At 41.7% G+C, this 26,430-nt stretch overlaps 2 protein-coding genes across 3 annotated transcripts; one reads left to right on the top strand and one right to left on the bottom strand.

The window, feature by feature from the left end:
- The first annotated feature begins 551 nt into the window (after positions 1–551).
- On the top strand, positions 552–19,507 carry ptpn21 (protein tyrosine phosphatase non-receptor type 21). Of its 2 annotated transcripts, XM_085342344.1 has the most exons (20): positions 552–779; positions 1,453–1,754; positions 3,231–3,400; positions 3,760–3,857; positions 5,305–5,372; positions 5,462–5,532; positions 6,428–6,515; positions 6,602–6,690; positions 7,172–7,259; positions 7,487–7,566; positions 7,689–7,796; positions 8,532–8,592; positions 8,947–9,028; positions 9,121–10,643; positions 15,391–15,531; positions 16,581–16,796; positions 17,065–17,193; positions 17,284–17,518; positions 17,641–17,801; positions 17,923–19,507. In XM_085342344.1, the coding sequence occupies exons 2-20, from the start codon at positions 1,575–1,577 to the stop codon at positions 18,049–18,051; spliced, it is 3,717 nt and encodes a 1,238-aa protein (XP_085198470.1). In that variant the 5' UTR covers positions 552–779; positions 1,453–1,574; the 3' UTR covers positions 18,052–19,507. The 2 variants fall into 2 exon arrangements, with proteins under 2 accessions (XP_085198470.1, XP_085198471.1); XM_085342345.1 differs by lacking the exon at positions 7,689–7,796.
- A 1,182-nt stretch (positions 19,508–20,689) lies between these two features.
- tslig3b (tRNA splicing ligase complex subunit 3B) lies at positions 20,690–23,078 on the bottom strand. Its single transcript, XM_085343203.1, has 8 exons — positions 22,995–23,078; positions 22,711–22,859; positions 22,496–22,618; positions 22,239–22,411; positions 21,572–21,652; positions 21,368–21,484; positions 21,094–21,261; positions 20,690–21,007 (listed from the first exon to the last, which is right to left on the bottom strand). Exons 1-8 carry the CDS (start codon positions 23,030–23,032, stop codon positions 20,690–20,692), a joined length of 1,167 nt encoding a protein of 388 aa, XP_085199329.1. The 5' UTR covers positions 23,033–23,078.
- Positions 23,079–26,430: the final 3,352 nt, after the last annotated feature.

The raw sequence follows: 26,430 nt of genomic DNA, 5'->3' as shown, positions 1-26,430 counted from the left end.
ATTTTAATAACTCATTTTCAATGCTAATGTGCAACATCCTCAAGTAAATTCTTATTTTTTAAATCTTTTAAATACGTACCAATGTTTACGGTGCTTAATAAATGTACACACACAAACACACACATTCTGTCAGTAAAGGTTTTATATTTATCTGTTATTTAATTTTCGTGCACTGTGTCAGGGATTTCGTTATGCTTGAATCTTGAAACTATTTATTTTGCAATATCGTGTGTTTGCCATTAGCTATGGGTCGATGTAAAAAGTAAACAGACAGGTCCTCGCCAGCAGTGCCTGACAGCTGTCCCATTTCTGGCATTTTCACTGCTCGGCATTCCAGCTGTCTGATGTCATCGCTCTGAAAACCTGCATGTATCCTTCCGCTCCAGAGGAACTACAATAGATTTTAAACAGTTTGCTTATGAAAATACACCTAACCAGCTAGCTTGTATAAATGTTTAGTTGAGTTGGTGTTGATTTCAGTGTAGTCCAGGAATGTATTGAAGGCTGATCAAACAAACGCCAAAGCAATAGCGCCGCGGATGAAGACCGAAACACTTGTTGCTCTTCTAATCCCAGGAAGCGAAACACGCTTGGAACTTGGAGTGAACACTTGGACCAAAAGGCATGTGGGCTCTGTTAGTTTGGATCCAGAACAAACTACAGACAAACAAACTGCCTGTTAATCTAATATCCAGTAAGCAGCATCCATTGACTTTGGTGGTGGAATCCCTAAGGACTGACCAATAGTTGGACTACCAAGTTGCATCTGGTGGCTAACGGTAACGTTGATGTTTTTTTCCCCAAAAAAATATTTACCGGGGGCGACGTCAGCTTCCCAAGGGTGTCGTCTATTTGCTGGAAGTTAGCGGGCTAGCGTAAACGCTAATTCCAAGCCAGTTGTAGTGAATGTAATGGATTTTCTTAAAGTGACTTAAAAGCAGCTAGATAATACCAAATATGTAGACCAAGCGTTTAATTGTAGCAGTAAAGAAAGTCCAATTGTAACTATCAATAATTTGAAATATAATGGATGCATGGTTTATGATTTTGAAGTGCCTGCTTCTTATAGAATCGGTCGCACTTGTTGGTGTTTGGATCAGACTATTCGCCGGAAAGTGATTACTGTAGCCATAGGCGTAGTAAAAATGACCATTGTAGTTAGCAGTAAGTGCACAGGTCAGAGGGGATATCCGTAGGATTTGCCCTTTCTGCTGTGCCCAGATTGTTAAACAACTCAAGAGGTGGAGGAATTGTAACGTTACTGAGACCCAATTGCTGTCAAAATGAAGCATTAAGGGGATTACTTTACGGTAATCCCCGTGTTAGTCTAGTCTTTAAGGGTAAGTATCGTAATATATTCTTTAGTGATGAGTAAGGCCACGCTGTTAAAGCTAGATTTGGTTGTGGGTTTTGGATGCTCATCTGATTTGATTTTTCCGTCTGACTTTTCAGACCTGTGTGCTGATGATGACCCCCCTGACTTGTTACATTATCACAACTTTGTGGACATCAAGGAGAATACTTCCTCTGGCCTGAGTGGAGACCCCCTCTCCACTGTTTAAGACGCCTGAAACATGCCCTTGCCGTTTGGCTTAAAACTCAAAAGGACTCGAAGGTATACTGTTTCAAGCAAGAGCTGTCTTGTCACACGGATTCAGCTTCTCAATGGAGAGTTTGTTGAGTTTACACTCTCAGTGGAGAGCACTGGACAGGAATGTTTGGAGGCAGTAGCCCAGAGACTCGAGTTAAGAGAGGTATGTAGGTGTTTTTCACGCAATACAAGTGCTGATTGTTCTCTCTTATATGGACTCTTTAAGACCTGCCATCTCAGCAACAAAGTATTTTTGTGACCATTGTCTGCTGGTCACATTCTTACTTGAAACTAGTAAGCAGAACAACAGAAACTATGATAACCAGTTTGTCATTGTCTACTCATATAATGTCATTTCCCATAATATTTCCCAAGATGTAATGACTCAATCATTTCCCAGTTAAATGCTTTACATACACATATATGTAACTCACGTTGAGAAACATGAAAGATAATGTACTGAGGTTCATGTCCAAGTCTGGCATTTATTTAGCATGTTTGGTTAGTGATGCTAATGCAAGGCCTCCACCTTCATTTACTTTATGTCACATTGTTTGCTTTTTTAGTGTTAGTAGAGTTACTAGGCGAATCATGTGGTGAACTAGTCAGTCTGTTAAACTACAAAAAGCACAATTCACTGTTGCATTTCAACCATGGATGTATCTGGGTTAGTAGGTCCTTTATTTTGAATATAACTTTTTAGTATTGCTATAAAAACAAATTTCTGTAATGTTTACACAGTGCTTACTCATAGACAGCAGCTATTGTCCAGTGTAAAATGCCAGTAAACACATTTCTAGTTGTTTTTTCCAGCTGCTCTCTTACCAGTGTTCATTGTGGGATATTCGGATAGAGAGGGCAGCACAATCTAGAGAAGTCTTCGATTTTAGATTTATTTTAGATGATACATAACAGCTACATAAAAAGAACCAGACAATTCGTATTAATGTTCCTATTTTTTTGAGAAAATTTCATTTCACTGATGACGTTAAATTAAAACAGAAGAACCTCGTGTCTCTAGTCTTATTTCTATATAGATAAGTTTTTAAGCTCCTCTGTCTGTTTTCATATTGGTAATTATATAATTTAGCCTTTCTAGTTAATCTAAGTTTCCTAAGTGGGATGATATAAGCGTTTCATTATTTTGTAAATTTATCTTGCTGTGCTTATAACAAAAATGGCAATCTTTCCATTGAGTAGTTTTCATAAATGATTTTTAGCCAGTCTTCAAATTGTACTCACGTTTTACTGGATTTATTTCCCCATCATAAAGTAGTACTGCCATTAAGCATTTGCCTTCATTCGTTGTTCTATGCTGTGACCCACATATACACTGTGAAAGTGTCAAATGGAAATGTGTTCTTAAATACAGTTTCTAAACATTTGTGGATATCACGCCAACATTGCCAGAATTTCAGACATTGCAACTTTGGATTTTAAGGTCTGTGTTATATTTATAAACAGGAGAAGACGAGCAGATTTACATTGGCACTGAGCTCTTAAGCGGTAACCTATTGGTCTAGTCTTTAATATGTAATATAAGTCTAAATGTGCCTGCCTGGATTACAGTTTACCCTAGAATGGTTAATGTTTAATCTGTCCTCTTGCATTTTTTTTTCTTTTTTTTTTGGCTTGTTAGATAACATACTTTAGCCTGTGGTACTTAAACAAGCAGAACCAGCAGAGATGGATTGACTTGGAGAAGCCACTGAAGAAGCAGCTGGACAAGTATGGGCTGGAGCCCACCGTTTACTTTGGAGTCGTGTTTTACATACCCAGTGTCACCCAACTGCAACAGGAGATCACAAGGTGATCAGTGGCAGGAAGTGTCTTTACAAAGCCACTGCTCTTTTTTTCTCTTTTACTGTTTGTCGCTCAAGACTACTGGCAAGAAAGACCTTAGAGAATTTTAGACAAAATTTAGTGCCGCCACATCAAGTATTAAAAAGTTGTACTGACTATCAGCTACAGTAGTTAAAACACTCTTACTTGATTGTACAGTTTTTTTGTTTTATTTATTGATTTGGCCATTAAACATTGAGTGTTAATTTATCTGGTGCTGTATGCTAGATGTTTTGTAATTAATGATGTTATATCTGAAACATGAAGATAGTTCTTGTTTTGTTTGCCAGTCTTCTGCTCCTAACAGTTGCTTCCTCTCTCTACAGATATCAGTATTACCTGCAACTGAAGAAAGATGTTTTAGAGGGCAGGATATCGTGCTCACTCGAACAAGCTATACGTTTGGCCAGCCTGGCAGTGCAAGGTATTGTGGATGTATTATACTAGCCTGATGGCAGAATTTGTAGTTTGGTAAGTCCTGTGTTCCTTCTTGCCCTCACAGATGGCACAACGTGTTCAGTGTGGTGTCACGTCTTCTGGTGCAAGCTGCTCTGTGTTGTTTCAGTTGTGCACATTGCAGGTTTTTTTTGACCTGGTACAGTGCTGCTGATACTGCAGCCAGGAAGAAGACATGAGTATGTGTTCATGTCAGTTTTCACTACCAGTTTAATGATGGATGTGTCATTACAGAAGCATAGAAGTTACAGCATCAGCACTGGTACAAGACTGCTCCTCCTGTACCAGGAAGAAAAAAAGCAAGAGGACAGATTAAACATTAACCATGGTCCGCTTTAAGCTGTGGCGACGTTATTTTTGCGAGAAACACGACGAGTGCTGTGAATATAAAGGGGTCTCAAGTCTCAAGCAAAGAGATTGGAGTTGTACTGGAAATGAGTTTTCATCAATTATTTCTGAATAGAAGTCTAGTTTTCCACCTAAAGCACAGCTAAAAAACATTGAAATCAAGTTGCATACAAATTGTTGGGATTAATGGTACTTTTTTTTTTTTTTTTTTTTTTTTTTTTAAATCTCAGCATCTTGTTTTAGAGGTTTGCTCCTCACAGTAGTTTGTCAGAAACCTCCGTTCAGCTGTTTAACGGATAGATTATAAGAACATTTTTACAATTTTTGTTTTATATATATATATATATTAAAAAAACACTGAAGAAGAACTCTACATCCTAAACATATCTATGAAACTGATCAACAGTGAGTGAATTTGAACACTCTTTGCTTGAGTTTGAGCTCCTGTAACGTTCGCTCAGCTGGAAGAATCTCAGACAGTGCTGGCAGAGTTATATCAGGCGCTGCAGCTTACTTGCCTGGGTGTTACAGCATAGCTGTGCTGCTGAGATCACTTACTGCTGCAGCCATATTCAAATGCCTGACTAACATTCAATGTTTAGAAAAGCACACTGAATCTTCTTGCAGTTGCCCTTCATATTTAGTCTGTGCTTTGTTTGCAATGAAAACTTGTGCAGTGTGCCGCGAGTAAAGCTGTTTTGTGTAACGTGCAGCAGAGTTGGGAATGGAGGACAGTTGTAGCCTTTAAGCACAGCTGATGTCTGGGGAAAAAAAGAAAAGCTGTTAATGTTGCCAGAAGGAAGCCTGAGGCTGTAACAGTTTAGGACCTCTACGTTATCAGACGCTGGCGGGCTAACAAACAAACATCTCCCCTTCTAAATTTAGTCCATCATGTCATCATACACTACAGCTTTCCAGAAGGCATTACAGCGTTCTGCAAGTCCTGAATGTCTATTTTGAATTGTACTGCAAGTGGAAATAGACATAGGATTTATTGAGAGAGCCTTGGAGTCTGCTTTGCTACAAATGTCTGTACTTTATGCTCTATTGTTTCTTCTTGCCCACAGCTGACTTTGGAGACTTTAATCGATATGATTCCCAGGAATTCCTTCAGAAGTTTGAACTGTTCCCCATTGTAAGCATTCTCCACTTGTTCTCCATTAAACTCAGATGTTCTTTTGTGTGGATTGGATCAAACACGTTTCTCTCGCTCTGTCTTTGCAGGACTGGATTCAGGATGAGCGAGTGCTGGAAGAGGCCATTCAGAAAGTGGCTCTTCTTTATCAGTCCTTCAAGTAAGCCAGATTTCGAAGTATCAGTCTACCCGGTCACACAAATGGCGAGCAGAGGAAACACACTGGCTCTGATTTGGTCTGTTTGGAGATTGGGGCTTTTGGTTCTTGGTCGTCTCTATTCTGAGTAGAATGTATAATGTAAATGTTTAAGGCAAATAACGCATTTGGTTGATTTTTGTAACAACGGTAAACACAGTTAATTTAACAAACTGTCATTCATCAGATTTTAATGACTATCTTTACCTCATGAGATAAAAAAAAAAAAAAAGTAAACAAATTGTTAATAAAGCTGTGTCACTTCTACTTATAATGTCATTAACTTTTTAGTATCTCCTAGGAAACATGAGGTGATGAAAGTTTCAGAGGACAACAAACTGTTTTACACTCGAAGCCTTTCTGTTGATCCTTGACCATTTTACAAACTAGGGTTCCCTAAATATCTGACTGAGGATGCACAATAAGGGGCTAAATGTTGTTTCTCCTAACAACAAAGCTGTTGTTAGGAGAAAAATACCTTTTAGTAGTGGTACAGAGGTGAGAGGTTGGGCACTGTCGCCACACGGCAAGAAGATCCTGCGTTTGAATCCACTGGGTTGCATGTTCTTCCTATACCTGTGGCTACAATGGCTTCCTCCCACAGTCCAAAGATGTACAGGTTAGATTAACTTAAGCGTGAGTGGTCATCAGTCTCCGTGTGTGTCCAGAGTGTGCCTGGCCTCATGCTTCATGACAGCTGGGATTGGCTCCAACCCCACCGTCACACAGAATTGGAGCAAATGCACAAGCAAATACATATAAAGTCTGTTTCGATTAATACACATCTCTTCTGATTAATATGTTTATATGATCACAGTACTGTTATCATTTTCTTGATATTTTTTAAAAATCTTTTCAGGGGTTTGCCAGTTCCAGAGGCAGAGATGTTGTACATGCAGGAGGTTGAGAAAATGGAGGGCTATGGCCAAGAAACCTTTCAAGCCAAGGTAGGTCTGTGAAAGCCACTGGATCATCACTGGATCCTTTAACAAGTATGACACTGGCTTACAAAATTCTCCTTTGGTCATACCAGGACAATACAGGTGCAGATGTTACCCTGGGTTCCTGCCTTGACGGCATCTTTGTCAAGCACAAAAGCGAGCGTCCGCTTGTTTTATACAGGTGAGCCTAGGAAAAATGATTGCAATTATACCTAAAGAACTGAAATCTGATTTACTTCTAAGAATGGGGGGGGGGGGGGGGGGAAGTGTGACGGCCACACAACTCAATCTGGAAGACAGAGTTTTGTGGCACAGCTTACTTACAAGCTATTCTTGGTTAAGGTTGTCTCCTTAATGTTCTCCAGCCTTGAATATGGCTCAGGAGGTAGTGGGTCAAGTAGACTGTGATAGCTGATGAGGATGTTTGGGAATGTTATCTGTCAGTTTTGTAAGTATGTGAACATTAAAGTATTTAGCTATGTACCAGTATGAGTTCTAGATGGCTTTTGATTGACTCCCACATATGCATGTTTTTAAAGCAACCATGTCTGTAAAAACGCCCTGAGGTTTTGTGACCACCATGACATCATGTGTTGTTTTTTTTTCCTTTCTTCCCCCCTCCTTTCTTCCTCTGTGCCGCTGTGCTTTAATTGGCTGTGTAGGTGGCATGATATTAACAACATGAGTCACAACAGGTCTTTCTTTGCCCTGGAGCTAGCCAACAGAGAAGAGAGTGTTCAGTATCAGACCGTGAGTAACTGCAGTGTCTTTTCCATCCCTAGTGACATTGCTGTCTGTTATTGGATTTTGATAATTTGGAGATGGCCTTCATCATTAACCTTAGCATAGTGTGTATGTGGGGCCATGAAATCACACTGGCATTCCCAGGATTGCCTTTATTTGTCCATAACTAAGCAAATACTAGTCTGTACCACATGTTTAGCCATCTAATTTTTGTTTTTCTTTCTCATGTGTAGGAAGACATGGAAACCTCCAAATATGTGTGCCGGATGTGTCTGGCCAGGCTCAAGTTTTATAAGATTAACATGAGTAGCCTGTGAGTGTTTTTTCTCTCCACCCGTCTACCCCAAGCTGTCTCTTTGTTCATCGTTGTCTCATGCATGGGTGTCATCTTTGGTGTAGTCTCATGTCTGTACTCCTTTCCTCCTCTCTCTTCAGAGAGGAGTGTGACCCCCTGCCTTCTGAGGGCTCCCAGAAGTCCCTTCTCTTTCTATCCTTTCCTCGTTTTCCAATGCTCTCTCGTCCCTCTCTGCCTTCTAATAAGGGGTGAGGAACACAGTCAGCCAACGCCTACAGTATGCCTGCCAGACAAGTGCCATTATTCATTCCTTTCAGCTGCTTACCCAACAGTGCCACCACAAATACGCTTCCTGCATATTTGAAATGGGCCTTGGGTTTTGAACCACACAGTGATTCTTAATTTAAGTGAAATACATTTTTAGATTTGAGTTACTACTTAGAGCCAGTACACAGGGTTGCACATTTTATTGACTTTTAGATGAATTTCAGCATCTGTGAATCTAAAAGTAATGTAACTGAACTGCGTTGGGTTGAATCAAGGGACTATTAAGAGTGTCAGAACTCTATACGTGTTGAGTAATGAGTCAGATACATTCATGAGACGAAGAGCTTAGTCACGTTCTTTCACTTCTGTGTTGCATATTTTCAAGTCTAAAACAAGGTTAGACTGCATTTTATTTGGGCAGTGCGTTGTTGTTAAGACAAAATCTAACTTCTGCTAAACTGTCTTTAACAATTGGTAAATGAAAAGTGAATGTAAAATCAAAACATGACTCATCAAGCATGTACACTGGTGTGCTGGAGAAGAATAGCACGACATGTTTTATGGACTTAACCTGGTCTGCACCTTTCCAGGTGTGCCATATCAGTGTCCAAGAACAACATCAAGTATTGCAAAACACTTTTTTTGTAACAGCAGTAGTGGGTAAGTTCATCTTTGCTGACTCACGTTTTGTTTTGGGTTTTTTTTTCCTCTGCTAGCCAACCCCAGCCCACAGTTGTCAACCCAGTCAGACGGAGATCCTCTACTAGGGTATCTCTGGTAATGCCCACACTCACTTAAAACACACAGATTTAAAAAGTTGCATCTTTGCTTTATTAAAAAAACAAACAAAGAAAATGTATTTAATGTGGGGGGAAGGAAAATACATACAGCTTACAACATAATGGTCTTGTAAAACAGTAGTTTATTTTGAAACGCGTCCTTAAGAAAAATAATTCTGCATTTGTTTTTAATTGAAAAGTTGACAAATTTTTGCACTCTTTCTCATGGGTATTGTTATAATGAATAATCATTGTTTAGAAGCAGTGTTTGATTCTTTGCTCCTTGGCAGCGTTTGGCTCATATTAGCACTGATTAAATCCCTTTATTCCTTTTTTCTTTTTTGATTTCCAGCCAAAGCCGCAGACCTACATGATGCCCCCTCCACAAATGCACTACAATGGCCATTTCACAGAGCCTTACACATCATCACAAGGTAAACTCTTCTTCTTGTCTTTTTTGTTTTGGTTACGTCTAAATGCTTAAACTGTTCTTTAGTTATAATGGAATTTTCTCACTTGCTCATAGACAACCTGTACATGAACAGTCAGAACGGTTTCTACTACCACTCTCAGACCAGCCTGGACTGCTCTCCTCTAGAATACAGTAGTGGAGGACGTTTACGTAATGGCAGTGTGTACAGTGCCCACAGTACCAGCTCCCTAACCAATCCCCAGCACTACCTTCAGCCTTCACCCATGTCCTCCAACCCCTCTATTACAAGCGACATAACCAGACCAGACTACGTCCCCTCTCACCGGCACAGCGCTCTCATCCCACCTTCTTACCGTGCCACTCCTGATTATGAGACAGTGATGCGTCAGAAGAACCGAGGTGCAGGGGGAGGAATGGTTTTGTCTCAAGAGCACAGGCAAAGCCACTCTATGAGGAACCTAAATATTGGAAACTCCTATGCCTACAGTAGACCAGATCCTCTAGTTTACAGCCAGCCAGAAATCAGGGGGGAGCATGGCGGGGCAGCTCAGCACCACCACTATCCCTTGCATTTGGGCTCCAGCTTCCACAGCCCTTCTCCATACCCCTACCCTACAGAGAGGCGATCTGTGGTGGGGGCAGTAAGTGTCCCAGAGCTCACAAATGTCCAGTTACAACAGGCACAAGAGTATCCAGCCCCCAACATCATGAAGACACACGTGTACCGATCACCTCCACCTTACCCATACGCTCATCCTAGACCAGCTAACAGCACACCTGATCTGTCACGTCACCTGTACGTCAGCAGCAGCAATCCAGACCTGATTATAACAAGGCGTGTGCACCACTCAGTCCAGACCTTTCAGGAGGACAGCCTGCCCGTTGCACACTCTTTGCAAGAGGTCTCAGAGCCTCTTTACAGCGGACCTCCACAAAGGCAGCAGTACCATGCTCAGAAACGTAACTCCATTGAAATTGCTGGGTTGGCGCAAAGTTTTGAGGGGATAAGGGTCAAAGAGCGCACGGCGTCTTCTTCAGCAGCTGAAATGGCCACACCTCCTCCAGTGCTGCATGGCGGGCGCTCTCAGGGATCCCAGCTCAATGTGTTTTTGGAACAAAAAAATCCAGAAGACATTGAAGACATTAAGGAAGATGTGCAGTACGGACATAAAAAGTCCCTTTCAGACGCCACCATGCTAGTTCACAGTAGCGGAGAAGAAGAGGACTTTGAGGATGACAGTGGACGTCACACACCACTTTCTCAGGAGGCATTAGTTCCCGAGCAGCCGCCACAGCAGCATCACAGTCTGACATCTCTCTCTTCCCTGACACCTCAGCAGCAGCAGACTCCGACAGAGCCTCCTCCTGCATATCCCATAGGCTCCTCTCTTGACCCCTCTATAACCGGCACCTTAACCTATAAGGTTCATACCCTGATCCATGAACGTGAGCCACTGTACCTAGTATCAGAGTTACAGCAGCCCAGGATTATGCCTTCGGTTTCAGAGGGAGACTTGAGTGGTCAGGAGAAGCCGAGGCCCAAGAAAGACTTCAAGAAGAGGCCTGTGTCTGATGTTCCTCCTGGGAAGAAAGCAGTAGAAGGTTTACCTCCTGCGGTGAGTCTTGTTTCCAAATTTCCCCCGTTGTTCAGAGTATTTTAATAATATGCTGTTTCTTTTTTGATTTTTTTTTTTTTTTTTAACTGGGAGTTCTCCCAACCAGTCCACATGTGTTTTGTGGACTTGGAGACTGCGTCCTTTGTAGTATCCTGTGGGGATGCGTCATGAGTATGGACTGACTGCCCTGTTACTACAAGCCATTTGAACACTATAACTGTTGCAGGAGCTTGGAGCCAGCAAATAAGTCAGACTCGTTCTCAATGCATGTAGGACTCCGCCAGGGCTGCCCTGGTCACAGATTCTGTTTATAATTTTTATACAGAACTTCTAGGTTTAGCCAAGTGGCAGAAAGCTTCCACTTTGATGGCCTCAGGATTTCACCTCTGCATTTGGCAGCTGATATGGTCCCACTGACTTCATCAGGTGGTGGCCTCCAGGTCACAATGGAGCCGAGGACAAAGTGGCAGGAATGAGAATCAGTCTGGAGAAATTACATCTCTCAGCTGGCTTGGGAACGTCTTGCTACTCCCTCACATTAGCTGGTGAGAGGGATGGATGAATGGACCTACATTAACTATAATACATCAATGTATTTCTTTACAGTAGGAGCATAGTACGGTAGTGCTTTAATAAAAAAGTTGGAAAAGCACTCTTCCTGGGCTTTTCTTTTTTTGGCCATCGTTCCAGACCAATTTTCTTCTCACTCCACCTCGCTCCAAATTAGCTCTTTTGGTGCCTATCCGGTTGTTCAGTGATGACGCGACGACTCCTACTTCCGGGTCTAAAGTAGTCTGCGTTTAATATGGCTTTTGTGTTGTTAACATGTTTAATGTTTTGTATTTTCTTCTATTTGATCTCAAAAAGCTCCTAAAACAGTCAGTGATCACTGTTGACCTCCCTCGGCTTTTATTACCGCTAATCATTTATTTAAGCTCAGTTTTTAAAACCTTAGGATGTAACTACAGCCCAGCCCATGCAGCAGTATATGAATGACTAACCTCGTATTGTGGATAGATTATCTCAGTTGTTCTCCTGGCTGAAGTTTGGTCCTTTTACAGCATCCTGCCATGCGATTACATTTGTTCCTGACCACCGAGAACACTCACGTTAACTTTTATCGAGTGGAAAAAAAAGTTAGCTTGTTTATATTATGCTAACATAGCTGTTTCGCTAGCGGTCACGTAGCACATCATTATATACCAGCTAGCCCAACTTCAGTAACCCTACAAACGTCACTGCTGTTTAGTTTTCTGTCTTCATTTATGTTGGAAGTGATAGCAGAGCTGTACGTTTTAATTTGTTTCCAAAACCCCGCAGTCAGGACATGCTATATTGTATTTAGATAGAAGCTAGCGAGCTAACTCCCTGCTAACTTCTAACTCCGTTAAATGTCAAAGGAGCTTGCAAAGAAAAGCGTCTGGACTTCTTTAAGTTGCTTGAAGACGTTTCACCTCTCATCCGAGAAGCTTCTTCAGTTCTAAGGTCAAATGGTGGGGAGTCCCAGATTTAAACCCAGTGGGAGTTTTCCCCCAAAGAGGGACCAAAGGACCCCCTGATGATCCTCTAATCACATGAGCCAAGGTGTGAAACTGGGTGTGGGTCCCAATCAGCCAGGGTTTCGGGTGAGCTCATTGTGAAACCTGGCCCTACCTTATCATGCGAATTCCTGAGGTCAGCTGGCCCAGGATGTGAGTGGGCGTTTTAAGGCGTCTGGGAAGGGATCTCAAAACTGGATTATAGATGGCAGAGAGTTGGTGTCGTAAACCCTCGCCTCTGTTCAAAGATGGTCGCTCACAGTGGACATAGATGGCTTCTTTCACTCCTCTTTCAAACCATCTGTCCTCTCTGTCCAAAATGTGAACATTGGCATCCTCGAAAGAGTGTCCTTTGTCCTTAAGATGCAGATGGACTGCTGAGTCTTGTCCTGTGGAGGTGGCTCTTCTGTGTTGTGCCATGTGCTTGTGAAGTGGCTGTTTGGTCTCTCCAATGTAGAGGTCTGAGCATTCCTCGCTGCACTGTACAGCATACACCACATTGTTAAGTTTGTGTTTTGGCGTTTTGTCTTTCGGGTGAACCAGTTTCTGTCTGAGCGTGTTGCTGGGTCTGAAATACACCGGGATGTCATGCTTGGAGAAAACTCTCCTGAGTTTCTCTGATACACCGGCTACATAGGGGATGACAATGTTGTTGCGTCTGTCCTTCTTATCCTCCCTCGCTGGTGTCTGGTCTTCTTTTCTGTGCCTCTTTGCTGACTTTAAGAACGCCCATTTAGGATAGCCGCACGTTTTGAGTGCTTCCTTTACATGTGTGTGTTCCTTCTTTTTTCCTTCAGGCTTAGAGGGAACATGTTCTGCCCGGTGGTGTAGGGTCCTAATTACTCCAAGTTTGTGTTCCAAAGGGTGATGGGAGTCGAAGAGGAGGTACTGGTCCGTGTGTGTGGGCTTCCGGTAAACTTCGATGTTGAGTTTGCCGTTCTCTTCAATGTGCACGGCGCAGTCCAGGAAAGGCAAACAGTTGTCCTTTGTGTCTTCCCTGGTGAACTTGATGTTTTTATCCACAGCGTTAATGTGCGCAGTGAAGGATTCCACTTCTTGTGTCTTGATTTTGACCCAAGTGTCGTCCACATATCTGTACCAGTGGCTGGGTACTTCTTTGCAAGCTCCTTTGACTACGATGACCTGGATGACTGAGAACCTTCACAGACATATTTCCGTTAAATGTCATAAATTCCGTTTTCATGGATGCCTTGATGCCAAACTCAATTGTTACACCTGGTAGAGCAGAACGCTGATCATTTTATTAAAGATGAAAGACTTTAGACAGTTTTTCAACTCTCAGTAATGCCATAGTGATCGTTTGATATATGGACCTGCAGCGGAGTTTAGACCCAGACACGGCTAGTGACGTCAGACTGAACAACCGGATAGCCTTAAAAGTATTGAAGCTGAAGCCACATATCTTTCAGCAAAAGGAGCGGCCAATGGGAGTACAGCACATGTATATGACCTGATTGATAGAAAAGACGTGAATTAAACATTCTAACTTTTTTTTTTTAAACAGAGCCCTAATTACAGTAGTTGTTTGGAACTAACCCAAATGTTGATTTTGTCAGCAAACAAGAGAGTTATAAAAAAATAAAATAAATTTAATGCAGAGAAACGGCTTGGGAAATAGCTTGTAAGAGGTGGCTGGTTTAAAAATTAAACAGATCCCAGCTAATGGGTTGTGTTTGTGTCCCCATTTTATACTCTTCCCATAGTTTTATTGGGAACTCAACTGCATTAAAACACAGCAAATAGGAGCACAGAGCAGGAGAGAAACAAACATCTAACGGGCCGCGGGGAAAACAAGCCAGCTGAGTTTGGCTTGTTCTGAAGCATGAAAGGCGACATGAAAACCAGTGACCCAACCCAGTCCTTGTTTATTGGATTCAGATCGGTTTTAAAGTTTCCACAATTTCTGATTATCCCTCAGGGTTTTAATTACGACATAGCTCTGGCCTGTGGGAGTACAATCGGAGCTAATGTAATGTTAGCCACAAGTATTTCACTGTTGTTGTGGTGACATTGCCCTCAAAAAAATCAAAGTAATCTGCTGGGTCTTCAGTGCCTCAGATGGCAGAATCGCATAAAGATACTTGTGTTTGCACTTACAACAAAGAACAGAGCATTTGCTCATAGCTCAGACATTTTAGAGCTCGCAGAGCATCTTTTGCAAGAAGATAATAATGGCAGGCTGCAAGGCTGCTGCCTGAGGTTGGAAGGTGTGTCTGGATAGCCATAATTGTATAGCTGTGACACACAGCCTTATATAAGCCCTGATGGCATGTTTACAGGCAAAGTTCCTGAATATGGGCTGTGTGCATTTCTTTGTATCAAGTGTTTTTGGTATTTAAATAGCTCCTAGACCCACTTGATGATCAACAAAGACATGGTAATATCATTTTCTACAATATGCAGTTATTTTAGGTTTATTTGTTATTTATTTTAGACATTTAATTTTGTTGTGTATTGCTTCATTTTTAACAACATTGTCATAATTTCACAATGATGTACAAATTACTAACAAGAAAACTATTTTTTACGTGACACTAGCTTGGTTTGTCTGAGACGAGGGTTGTTGTCTTTTGGGGTTTTTTTCCTGTGTTGGTGTTCCTATAATAATTACCTACACATAAAACTGGTTTTACTGTATACCTAATGACTTGTTACTGTCGCTAAGCACACTATGTATTTATGGTGAATACATTCGAAAGCAAAGTGGTTTGGAGTCGTGCAGTTGCAGCAGACTGTAATGTAAGACTGTAATGACATTGAAGACGCAGTCACCTGTGCTTATTAACAATAATCACCAATAAGGGAAAAACATACAAGATTTTCTTTCTTGAATCGTCAGTGTTATTGCCAGTAGTACAAGCCTAAGTCTGTTTCTGTTTTGGCCGGTTGCTGCACTGTTAATGTCAGAAAACAAAAACTGCTTTCTCTGTAACCTGATGCCTCTGCCCTACATCAACATCACATGAGTCCAGATCCTGAAAGAATTAGAAGAAGTTTCAGTGGCCAGCATGTAATGACGCAAACGTATTTGAGAAGAATGCGGTCGGTCTACCTTGGTAAACCAGATAGGTGACATTCCTCTAGAAACGCCCAGCGAGGCTGCATTGTCCCCGCCTCTTGTCCGTCTGTTCTCTGGGGTTCGCTGTCATTCTCACTTCTTCTCTGTCACCACTTTAACGTCTTTCTAGGGCATGAAAAAAGGAGCCAAGTCAGAGGTGAAGAAGATGGGCCCTCTGAAAGTTGCCCACCTCAATGGCCTGTCCATATCCAGGCAGCCAGTCCACAGCGAGATTAAGGATGAGCCTGAACGAGCCTCGAATGATGAAAGGGTATGGCATCTAAAAATGTTTGAATTCGTGAGTGATTTTCTGTGTGAATGGGATGTGTTTGAACTTCGTTTAGACTCTTGGAGGACTTTTTATGGAGAGGGTACGTGTTCTTGTTCAGAGCTTTGAAACACAACTGAACTCGTAAGGATTGCTAATCTTTATGGTTGTTGCGCTAACAGTGAAAGTAAACCCAAAAAGTTGGGACACTAAATAAATGCGGAATGATTTGCATATCCCATAAACCCATATTTTATTCACAATGGTACATAGAAAACATCAAATGAGAAAAAGAAAATGTTTTGAATTTGATGGCAGCAATGCGAGTCAAAAAGGCAGGGACAGGGGCATCTCCTCTTCTTCAAAAACAGTCTGTAAGTGTCTGAAGAACTGAGGAGACCAGCTGCTGGACTTTTGGGAGACGAATGTTGTCTTTTATCTTCTAGCTGCTGAACAGGTCTTCTCTGTCATATTTTTCATTGATGCTGTGATGTCAGATGTTTTTAGTTGGTGAAATATCTGGACTTACAGGCAGGCTAGATCAGCTCCTTCTACCACGAAGCCAGGCTACTGTAAAAGATGCAGTATGCATATGCCTTTCAGCATTCATGCTGGCTTTCTAGAAATATTCAAGATGCCATTTTTATAGGCACTAATGCAGCTACTTGTCATCAACAAGCATGTCTGGAGGACATGATGTGAAAAATAGACTTTGCATTTCCAATTAGTCTGTGAAAAGGAGCTTTGTCCCAGAACAGACAGTGGTGGTTGTGGATTATGATTACACATCACTTCTTTGAATTTGTGGGAGACACGGTGAACTCTGTTCAGGCAAAAATTTCTGGATGTGTTCCTGAGCCCATGCAGCACCACACGAGTGTAACCGCAGATTAGACATCCAGTATTGATTTTACAGTCATTGTTGTGACCTGTTTGTTAAAAGAATGCATTTTCTCAGTTTAAGCATTTGATATATTTTCACTTCCATGCAAAATATCTTCTTTGACAGCATTGTCCATGACAGTGACATATTTTCCGTTTGCATTTGTCAGTGCAAAGTGTTGGAGCAGCACATGGAGAAGGGTGAAGTGTTGAAGGAGTACGAGAGCATCCCAAAACGTCCGAGAGGGGAGTACACGATCGCCCAGCTGCCAGAAAGCGGAGACAGAAACCGCTTCCAAGACGTCCTGCCTTATGACGATACCCGAGTGGAGCTGGTTCCCACTAAAGAGAACAACACGGGCTACATCAATGCATCACACATTAGAGTAAGTTGTTTTGGGGATGTATGTACATACATTTGCAAACCAGATAACTAGAAATACTGTGCAAATAGATTTCTGCGACTCTTAAATTTCAGTCGTGCTTAATGGTTTGTGGTAAGGCAGCGTGTTAGTCACCTTTACTTCCTCTTTCTGGAGTTTCAGGCATGACAACATAACATCTTCCATAGATGAATAATATTTTCTGCTGTACTGGCTCTCCCTCTTTAAAAGAAATGACTGAGAATGCTCCTTATGTCTTATTTCTCATTAGATGACAGTAGGTGGGCAGGAGTGGAATTACATTGCCTCGCAGGGTCCCATGTCGCACACGTGTCAGGATTTCTGGCAGATGGTGTGGGAACAGGGTGTCTCCATCATTGCCATGGTCACTGCCGAAGAGGTACGTTGATTTAATTTTAAACCCTTTCATATTTTTTTCCCTCCTTGTCTCTATGCGCACTTACATATGCGCATCATCTCCTTTGTTCAGGAGAGCGGTCGAGAAAAGAGCTTTAGATACTGGCCCCGACTTGGCTCCCGGCACAACACAGTGACGTACGGGCGCTTCAAGATCACCACGCGGTTCCGCACAGAGTCCGGCTGCTACGCCACCACTGGGCTAAAGATCAAACACCTCCTGACGCAACAAGAGAGGACTGTCTGGCACCTGCAGTATACAGACTGGCCTGACCACGGCTGTCCCGAGGACTTCAAAGGCTTCCTCAGTGAGTGGATCAGTATCAGTTTATAATCAGATCTTTACCTTTTTGAGCCTAATAACCTCTGCTACATTCAGGTTTCCAGAAATGTAGTTAAATATAAAGTTTGCGTTCTCATCTTTCTCCAGCCTACTTGGAGGAGATCCAGTCTGTGAGAAGACACACAAATAGCATCAGTGACCCAAAGAACTCCAACCAGCCTGTGCTGGTGCACTGCAGCGCAGGAGTGGGTCGGACTGGAGTTGTCATCCTGTCTGAGATCATGATAGCGTGTCTAGAGCACAATGAGGTAATTTTCTTACCCTAATGAAGGTTTTTTTTGTTTTGTTTGGTTTTTTTAAGTGATTTTTTTGGGGGGGGTTTCTGTGTATTATCTTTGTATTATCAAAAATGAATATTTTCTCTTTCAGCCATTGGATGTTCCCAAGCACCTGTTGGCGCTACGCAATCAGAGGATGCTGATGGTTCAGACCTTGTCCCAGTACACCTTCGTGTACAGGGTCCTCATCCAGTACCTCCGCAACTCCCGGCTGATCTGACCACGGGCATCAGCACAGATGATTGCAGTGGATTTTGCTCCACAGTTGTGCCAAACTGCAGTGATGCAGATGTTTGAATCTGTTCTGAAAGGTGGCTGCTTACATTCTGTTCTGGCCGTGTATTAGAGCCGGCAAGCCGGGAGGTGCCGATTGTTGAGATGTGCAAGACGCTGTGCCACATGAAGGGGCACAAAGACTTGTGACCTGTCTCTAAACAGTATTATATATTATTTCTTACATATATTGGCTACTTTATAAAGCCCAGCACTTTCAGAGTACCATGCTGTACATAAAGAACCAATATTAAGCTGCATTAAATTCTTTTAGATATCTATCAAAAATCATTGGTTGATTTTTAACTTGCCTAAGAACACTTTTATTGTCAGTATGTTTTGAATTGCTGTTGCTTTATTAATTCCGATAATGAAGGATTTATTTTTTTTAAGTTTGGAAAAGCTTGGAAAATGTGTTTGATATGAAATCCATGGATTTAAACTTTATTTAGTGACCTCTGCTGGTGCAGACAGAAGGATGACAATTCATGCAATAAACACAGATATGGCTGTGTGATTTAGTGTAGTCATCTGTATTATTAATAGTACTTTTTTTTTTTTTTAAAGACGCCATACCTGCCCAATATTTGTTTACTGAACCAATACACCTGCTGAAAGAGGCATGGGAAGTAATGGTGAAAAAAGAAAACACACACTGGACTGATCAAAGTAGAAATTTGCTGCATGGGTTTAAAAAGCTAAAATAAATGCTGGGTTTGGAGTAAAATTGGAAAATCTTTTTTTTAATACATTCGTCTGTTTTTATCTTAAACTGAAGATGAAGTGTTACGTTTCTGCGCTGTAATGCTGGCGGGCCTCCGTAGCTTGGTAAAATATGAAGGAGTGCAGTGATGCCTTCAGAAACACGAGGGTTGATATCATGACAGCAGCGTCTTTGTTTTAATGAAAGGCAAAAAAACAAGGAGGTGGTGTTGCAACAGTGTTACCATAAGAGTGCATGCAGTGTGTTGAGTTTTGCATCACCTCTGTTGGCCATGGCCATGGTGCTCGGTTTGAAGTGCAAACTTGTATGGATGGTGTATCTCTAGTTTCAGTATTCTGGCTGCCACACTTGTCCCGACTCCAATGAGAAATGTCACTCTGTAGATACACTTCCTGCTTCCACAAATGGCTGCCAGACTGTTAATGAACACTTGTGCAGTCATATTAAACCGGAGTTGGATTTAGCTGCTCTGCTGCAGCTGTGAGTTGCATCCAGATCCATTTTTTTCCCTGTGCAGAACAAAATTGTTCTGGATGCCAAAGTAATACTAGTTTTACTGACCTGATTTTTTGCATCAAAGGAACATGTTACTCAACAGGAGGGGGTGAAATGTTGCTGAGATTTATTAAGTGGAACTTTTTTGGGGGGTGGGGGATGACCATAATTTCCTTCTGATTGTTTGGTTCTGGCAGAAAGACGGAGTCTTAGTTTGGAGACTGAAAATATGATGTAAGCGTTTTGTCCATGTACAGGTTGTTCATAATGTACACAATGTAAAAGTCTGCTTTGATGAATATTGGTTGTTGTACAAACTGTATCTATTGAACTGAACTTGGTATGCCATTGGAAAAAACAAAAAAAGTGTAAAAATTATTTTCAGCCAAGAATAAAAACTTGGAAATAAATTGTCGTGTGTAGCTTCAATTTATGTGAGTCCAGGCTGCCACCTTGTGGTAGAAATGTGCTATACCACTTCTGCTGTTTTTTAATCATTTCAATACAACATGATTGTAGAATTGAAAGAGGTTTATTAATTAAAAACAACAAGAAAAGGCTTCTCACCATTATATAAATAACTATTACAGGATCCTGGAAGGGGAAAAATAAAAACAGTCTCCTGTGCTTAAAGGGGCATACTGAAGTATCAATCAATGGAACTACAGTGTAGTTGTCCTCATTGTAATCAGGTTATTCAGATAGCAGTGGTTTCAGTCATCAGAGTCCATGCAGCATAGGGAGCTATTAATTTATAAAGGTCACATTTAAAATGCAGTCATCATTTTAAAAATCCTTCAATCCATCTGCCTCTTAATATTCCAGATGTGCAAATTTACAGTAATATGCACAAGAGGCACGACATTACATTTTGTTCTGAAGCATGGATATGGTATATGTGCTGAGCAATGTTAAAGATACAGGCTGTGTCCAACTACTGCAACACTAAATACTTAACACCTGAACGCTGCAAAATGTGTTTGTGTTTTTGTAGTATATAAAAGGATCTCAGCTGGATTTATCATTTAAAGTCACTTTGCCAGTGTTTAGAATGCAGTCTTCATTTGGAGTGTAACTGCAATATTATGGCCACAGTGTTTGTGTTTGCCACTTTTGTATGAGTGAAAACTCATGTACTGAGTGCTACTTTCACTTTAAAAACACTGATGACAATAGTGAGGGGGGGGGAACGATGAGCACAGATAAAAGCTTAAGGTTTTCCACCCAATACTGACAACCATCCATCAGCTTTTCATCCATAAAAACCAAACAAACAGTTGAGGTCATGTGAAAAACTACGTCTAGTGTCGCAAGAAAACAAAAACAACAACAAAACCCAGCAAAGGACAATGAGTGGAAGCTAATACTAGTACCGTCCTCGCTTCCCTCCATGCCCACTGTGTCCTCCGTAATCTCCGTGTCTGCCGTGTCCTCCTTGATTCCACCCACCTCCTCTCCAACCACCTCCACCCCCTCCTCTTCCTCCTCCTCCTCCCCATCCACCTCCACCACCTCGTCCTCCTTGTCCCCAGGCTCCTCCACCTCGTCCCCCACCACCACCGCCACGTCCTCCCCAGCCACCACCTCCGCCATCTTGTCTTTTCTGCCAGGGGGGCATCTCAGGAGGCGGGGCTTCGATCTCTGAGGGACGTCCTCCTCGATCTGGTACTCTTCCCATCAAGATCTGCAAAGACAGGTTAAACAGAACGTCTATGAAGAAAACGTCCAAATCGGCCCGACTATTCTGACCGTGGGAAACGTTTGCTGCACCTTGTTGACGGCACAAGCGGTCTTCTCCCTGCTCGAGCCGCTGCTGGTCTTCACCACATTGCAGAGATCTTCTCTGGCAGCCAGCAGCGCCGCTATGTCCACAAAGGACTGAGGCCTCAGAGAGTGTCTCTTAGGCTGGTAGGCTCCTGCCATGCTGTCCACCTTCACCTAAAACACAACACAACTATCTGAATGCTTCCCGCTATTCGCCAAATAACCACAAAACATTCTTCAAACAAGCAGACGTTAGTTTGAAGTGTGACTGTAAACATACCTTGGCTCTGTCTGACCACCCAAATGACTGAACAGTGACGTCGAGCCGTTTGATCAGCATCCTGCGGCGACATTCGTACTCAGACGATAGAGTTGCGTTGATGCTTTGTAATTTTTCCTGCAAGCATTAAAAAGAGACCTGTAACAACAATACAACCAGATACATACACAGTACAGTGTAGCTACTAGCCGATCATATACATACCCACTGTTCACTACCGAGTGATTTCTTCAGCACTGGGTTTCCAACAGAGGCACCAGGAAGGGTTTTAAGCAAGTTTTCAACCTGTTAAACAAACAACAACAACAAAACAATCAAAGAGAGACAGTGATGTAAAAATACAATGATTAATGTATCACACACAACAATTTCCTCCTAACTTGCTATCTCAAGTATTGACAGCTAATGAAGCAATGCAGGAAGAAAATGTGTCGATGTCTGTCTGTGCCACCTAATAATAATGAGCAGAGAGTGCTACACATTTAAATTACACAGCCAAGAGGTTTTTTTTTATGTGTTACTCTGATTATTTTGGAATGGGTGGGACGGTAGTTGCCTCACAGCAAGAAGGTCCTGGGTTCGACCACACCATCTCCCCAAGGCCTTTCTATGTGGAGTTTGCATGTTCTCACTGTGTCCGAGTGGGTTCTTATCTACAGCTTATAGAATACTTTTTTTAAGATTGCATCATGCCTTGTGTTAAAGAAGGAGGAGCAGATCTTTGTTCATTTTCTTTTTTTGTTTGATCGTTTTGCAATTACCGTAAAAGAATTGCGCACACTGCTACTACTATACATACATTTTGATCAGTAAATTGAGCCTTATTCTTGCTCATCCTAACTGAAATCACGTGCAGTTTAAACAGCCTCACCTTATTTTGAAGTTGAGAGAAAACTCCTGCGGCCTCCTGTCCCTTTGGCACAGGTAGTTTCAGAGTTTCACAGATTGCTGTGAGCTCCTGGTTCACTGGACTCTGGCCTTGTTTATCAGAGACTTGCCTGCTTCTCACAATCTGGGCGGCCTGAAGCTCAGAGCTTAAAAACACTGAAAAACAGACACAAAAATCTAATCTTCCTACTTACTTACAGTTTACAGCCCACAGAGTGGATTACACAGAATGATACATACAGACAAACTTGAGATGGTCTTTTGTTTTCTGCCCAGTGCCCTTGAGAATCCCTGAAACTTCACAGGGGCAGTGCAGCTCCCTCAGCAGACCACTCATCTCCAGCTGGAGGCTGTCCATATCGTCTTGGAGGAGAAGAGCAAACAAAACAGATGTGAGCGCAAAGATTACACACTGTTTTTTAGATCAGATTAAGGTGAGAATGGATGCTGCTCACCTGGGCCTGAGGTGATGCTCTCCTCCAGGTCACACAGGGGCTTTAACCTGGCTGACAGCCACTTGCAGAGATCCACATATTCAAGCGACTGCAGGCCTCCTTCCGCGGCTCTGAGCAGCGCCTTCTCCTCAAGCAGAGGGCCGTCATAGCTACGGACCAGCACACACCACCAAAAGTCAAACACATCCAGGAGTTAGACGGGGGTCTTGGCTGCTTTAGTTTGATTGAAAACACGCCGCAGGATGTGGAAGCTAAACAGTTATGCTAGCAGTGACTTCGCTTACCCAAGCTGCTCTAACGAGTCCAAAATGTCACACTCCATCGCTGAAGCCGCGAGCTGTTTCACGCGCGTGTATCAACTAAAAACATGACAGCACAGGGGGCTTTAGCATCCATTCATTCTGTTATCGTGGATATCCGCCTCCACTGTGGTCCGACCAAGACAATGACCCGGAATGAAACGGGCGGATTTCAGAACTACGTTCCGCAACTTTGGTTCCGCCTAGGTTCCGCCAGTTTTAGCAAAACTGTAAGTAAAGCGTGTCTATTAAAACAATAAACTTTGTGCATTGATGTCGGAAAATAGATGACAAATACAAATGCTAACATCTAATCAGCCAATTATATGGCAGCAGCTCATTTAGGCATTTAGACCTATGACCAAATTTCGCATCAGAATGGAAGAGAAAGGTCAATTAAGGGACTTTGAACCCATGTCTAGAGTTTACAGGGAATGGTCCGAAAAGATTGTAGCTATAGATAAATGGCTCCAATCTTAACCTGGGGGTTGTCTTGTTTGTTTTCTTGTTCTTTCTTTTTTTTCACAAAAATTGGTTCTTTTATGTGCGTGTAACCTTTAAGTTTAGCTCGAATCTGTACTTTTGTGTGTAAAGCTCTATGTCCAGGCCCGGATGCAGGGGAAATGGACGAGACTGGTTCGACCCACCATCCAGTTCTTCCTGGTGTCGTTCTGTATGTGGGATACACGCGCGTCTCTGACTACAAACACCACCCGGGCGACGTCCTGGTGGGACTGCTGCAGGGCCCTCTCATCGCTGTGCTCACAATGAGTGCATTTCTGAGTCACTTTTATTGATGTTTATTATTAAAGCTGAGGATATTTATCCAATTATATAAGGTGAACACTTAAATCCTCTATTTTAAAGTGTAGATAAACATATGAAAGCATCTATAATGGGGCCATCAGCATCAGAACTGAACTGTCAGCCGACTGGTATGATGAAAGTGATGACGGCTGGATGCACCAAAGGAAGCAGCCAACATCATGGAGGCAGTGTAATGCTCTAGGGAATGTTCTGCTGGGAAACTTTGTCCGGACTTCCATGTGGGTGCTACCCCCCACCTAATGTTCTAGACCACTAACAACCACTTATGACAACTGCTTTTCCTGATAGTGGAAACCTTATTCTGCAGGATAATGATGAGTCCGTAATCCTATCAACATCACTGTTAATTATACTACTGCCCATCTAAGTGAGAATAATTCTTTTTAAATCTTAGCAAGTTCTAAAGATTTAAAAAAAAAAAAGAAAAAAAAAATCAGGAATCTTTTTGAAGACAACACGATGTTAAAAGGCCCTCTATATAGACAGAAAATTCTGCCTTCATGGCTTCTGAGAAACAGCTCACATTTCTATTGCATACCATTACCGGCAGACGTTGCTGTGAATTTTGTAAGAATTTAGCACATTGGATCTCTCAGCTGTTGATAAAGTCTTTTCTGCAGCGTCCTTTGCAACCACTGGCATCGACTCAAAGTAGAACAGCTACTCCTCTGTATCGAAAAGAGCCAGTTAACGTGGTTCAGACATCTGATTAGGATGCCTCCTGGCCATGTCCCATTGGGAGGAGATCCAGGACATGCTTGAGAGATTATATCTTTCAACTTGCTTGGGAATGCTTCAGTGTCCTCCTGGAAGACTTGGGGAAGATGTCTGCAGAGAGTGAGGTCTGGACATTTCTGCTTTGACTGCTGACCCATCAACACTGCCCCAGATAAGTGACAGAAGACAGATGAATCGATGGCTAGATGGGTTTTGGGCTTGAACTAGTTCTACATTTTGTGGTCCCACCTCACAACGTATAGAACCTAAAGGATCTGTTGCTGAAGTCTTGGTTGTCAATCTTCAGAGGTCCCCACCCATTTAATGTTGCGGTTCACTAAATGTATGTCTTCTTATATTTTGTCTTTCTCTATGCAACATTGTATATGTTGGCTGTGATCAAGAAATCAATCAAGCGCAGGCAAAAAGATTAAAACTCACCATTTTATTATGATAATGTTATTTGATATGTCAAATTACAAGTGTATGATGTAACATAAAAACAGTTACAAACATATGTATGCATATTTACATTATATTTATGAAAAGTAACAAGCTACATCTGTATAAAGAAAATACAACTATGACATGAGTTATTGGTACTATAAATTTTACAACAGATACTTGGTATTCTCGAACCATGATAATACCTAGACGTGTAGAAACCAATAAAACCAGAACAAGAGACGTTAAGATGGAAACTAGGATGGACGTGAGGCACTTTTTTGAGGTTGTCAGGATGTGAAAGCAGATGGCACTAAAGGGAAACCAAAAAAAAAAAAAAAAAAAAAAAAAATGCACAGGAAAAAGAAATGTGCACAAATAGAGAAAGTGAAAGAACGAAAAGTAAGAAAACAGGCAGTGTTTTACAGAATAGTTAAGAATAGTACCATTTATACTGCAAGTTTCAAAACACAAATGTCTTCCACTATTTAGAACTAATCACGTAAATGTTACATCGAGCGCTGTAAGATGAAAAAAAGCTTACGTATAGTATCATCAGTGCACCAAAGCATCGGAGAATTGAAACATAACCACTCAACTGCTGTAAAAAGTAACCGTTTTTAAAACAATACACTGAAGAGAAACAGGTTTATATAGCTTTTTTTTCATCTTTCTTAATCTACACAATGTCAAGAATGTACACTTGTATGCATTCCCAAAGATATGCACAGTTTCCAAGATTGAAAGAGGATAAAAGACTAGCAGCAAAGTGGTTAAAACTGAAGTCTTTATATAATGCAGGTCAAAAAAATATATATATATTAAAGCGGACAGACACATGTTGCATATATAATACAGTACATGACAGGAAGTTGCACTGTGCTGGTTAATGCAGAATGAGAAGTGTTATTTCAGCATTCTCTACACTTTGTATAAATGCACGTCCTACATTTTGCTTCTCAGCCAGCAAGTTTTAATCAGGTTCATCAAACCTTGGTTCAGCTTGCAATAATGCAGGGTAATCAGATTACAATGGGAGAAAAAGACAACCAACCAAACATTTGGTTACACACACACCAACGCACATGCACACCGCCAACCTACCTGGAATCTAGCACGCACACACATACAAACACACAGCCGTGGGCACAATATAGTAACACTCTCGCACCCACACACATGCACAAGTGTCCACTTCATCACACAGAGCAATCAAACATTGCAAAACTGACCGTTGTCGTTATATGCTGTTGGAGAATTAAGGTTTAACAGTCGTTCATAGCTGATTTTCTCTGTCAACACAATAAAATTAGTGATTGTATCTAGCAGCTTTATACGTATGTGTTTTTTTTTTTTTTAAATTTTTTATATATATATATATATATATATATATATATATATATCTCAAACTTAAAAAACAAGTGGACTGCCA

The sequence above is a fragment of the Diplotaxodon limnothrissa genome, linkage group LG19, assembly GCF_057381915.1.
Source record: "Diplotaxodon limnothrissa isolate DT_005_m linkage group LG19, D_limnothrissa_male_GT1.1, whole genome shotgun sequence".
In the NCBI taxonomy this organism is placed as follows: Eukaryota; Metazoa; Chordata; class Actinopteri; order Cichliformes; family Cichlidae; genus Diplotaxodon; species Diplotaxodon limnothrissa.
This window is presented reverse-complemented; position numbering and strand designations above follow the sequence as displayed.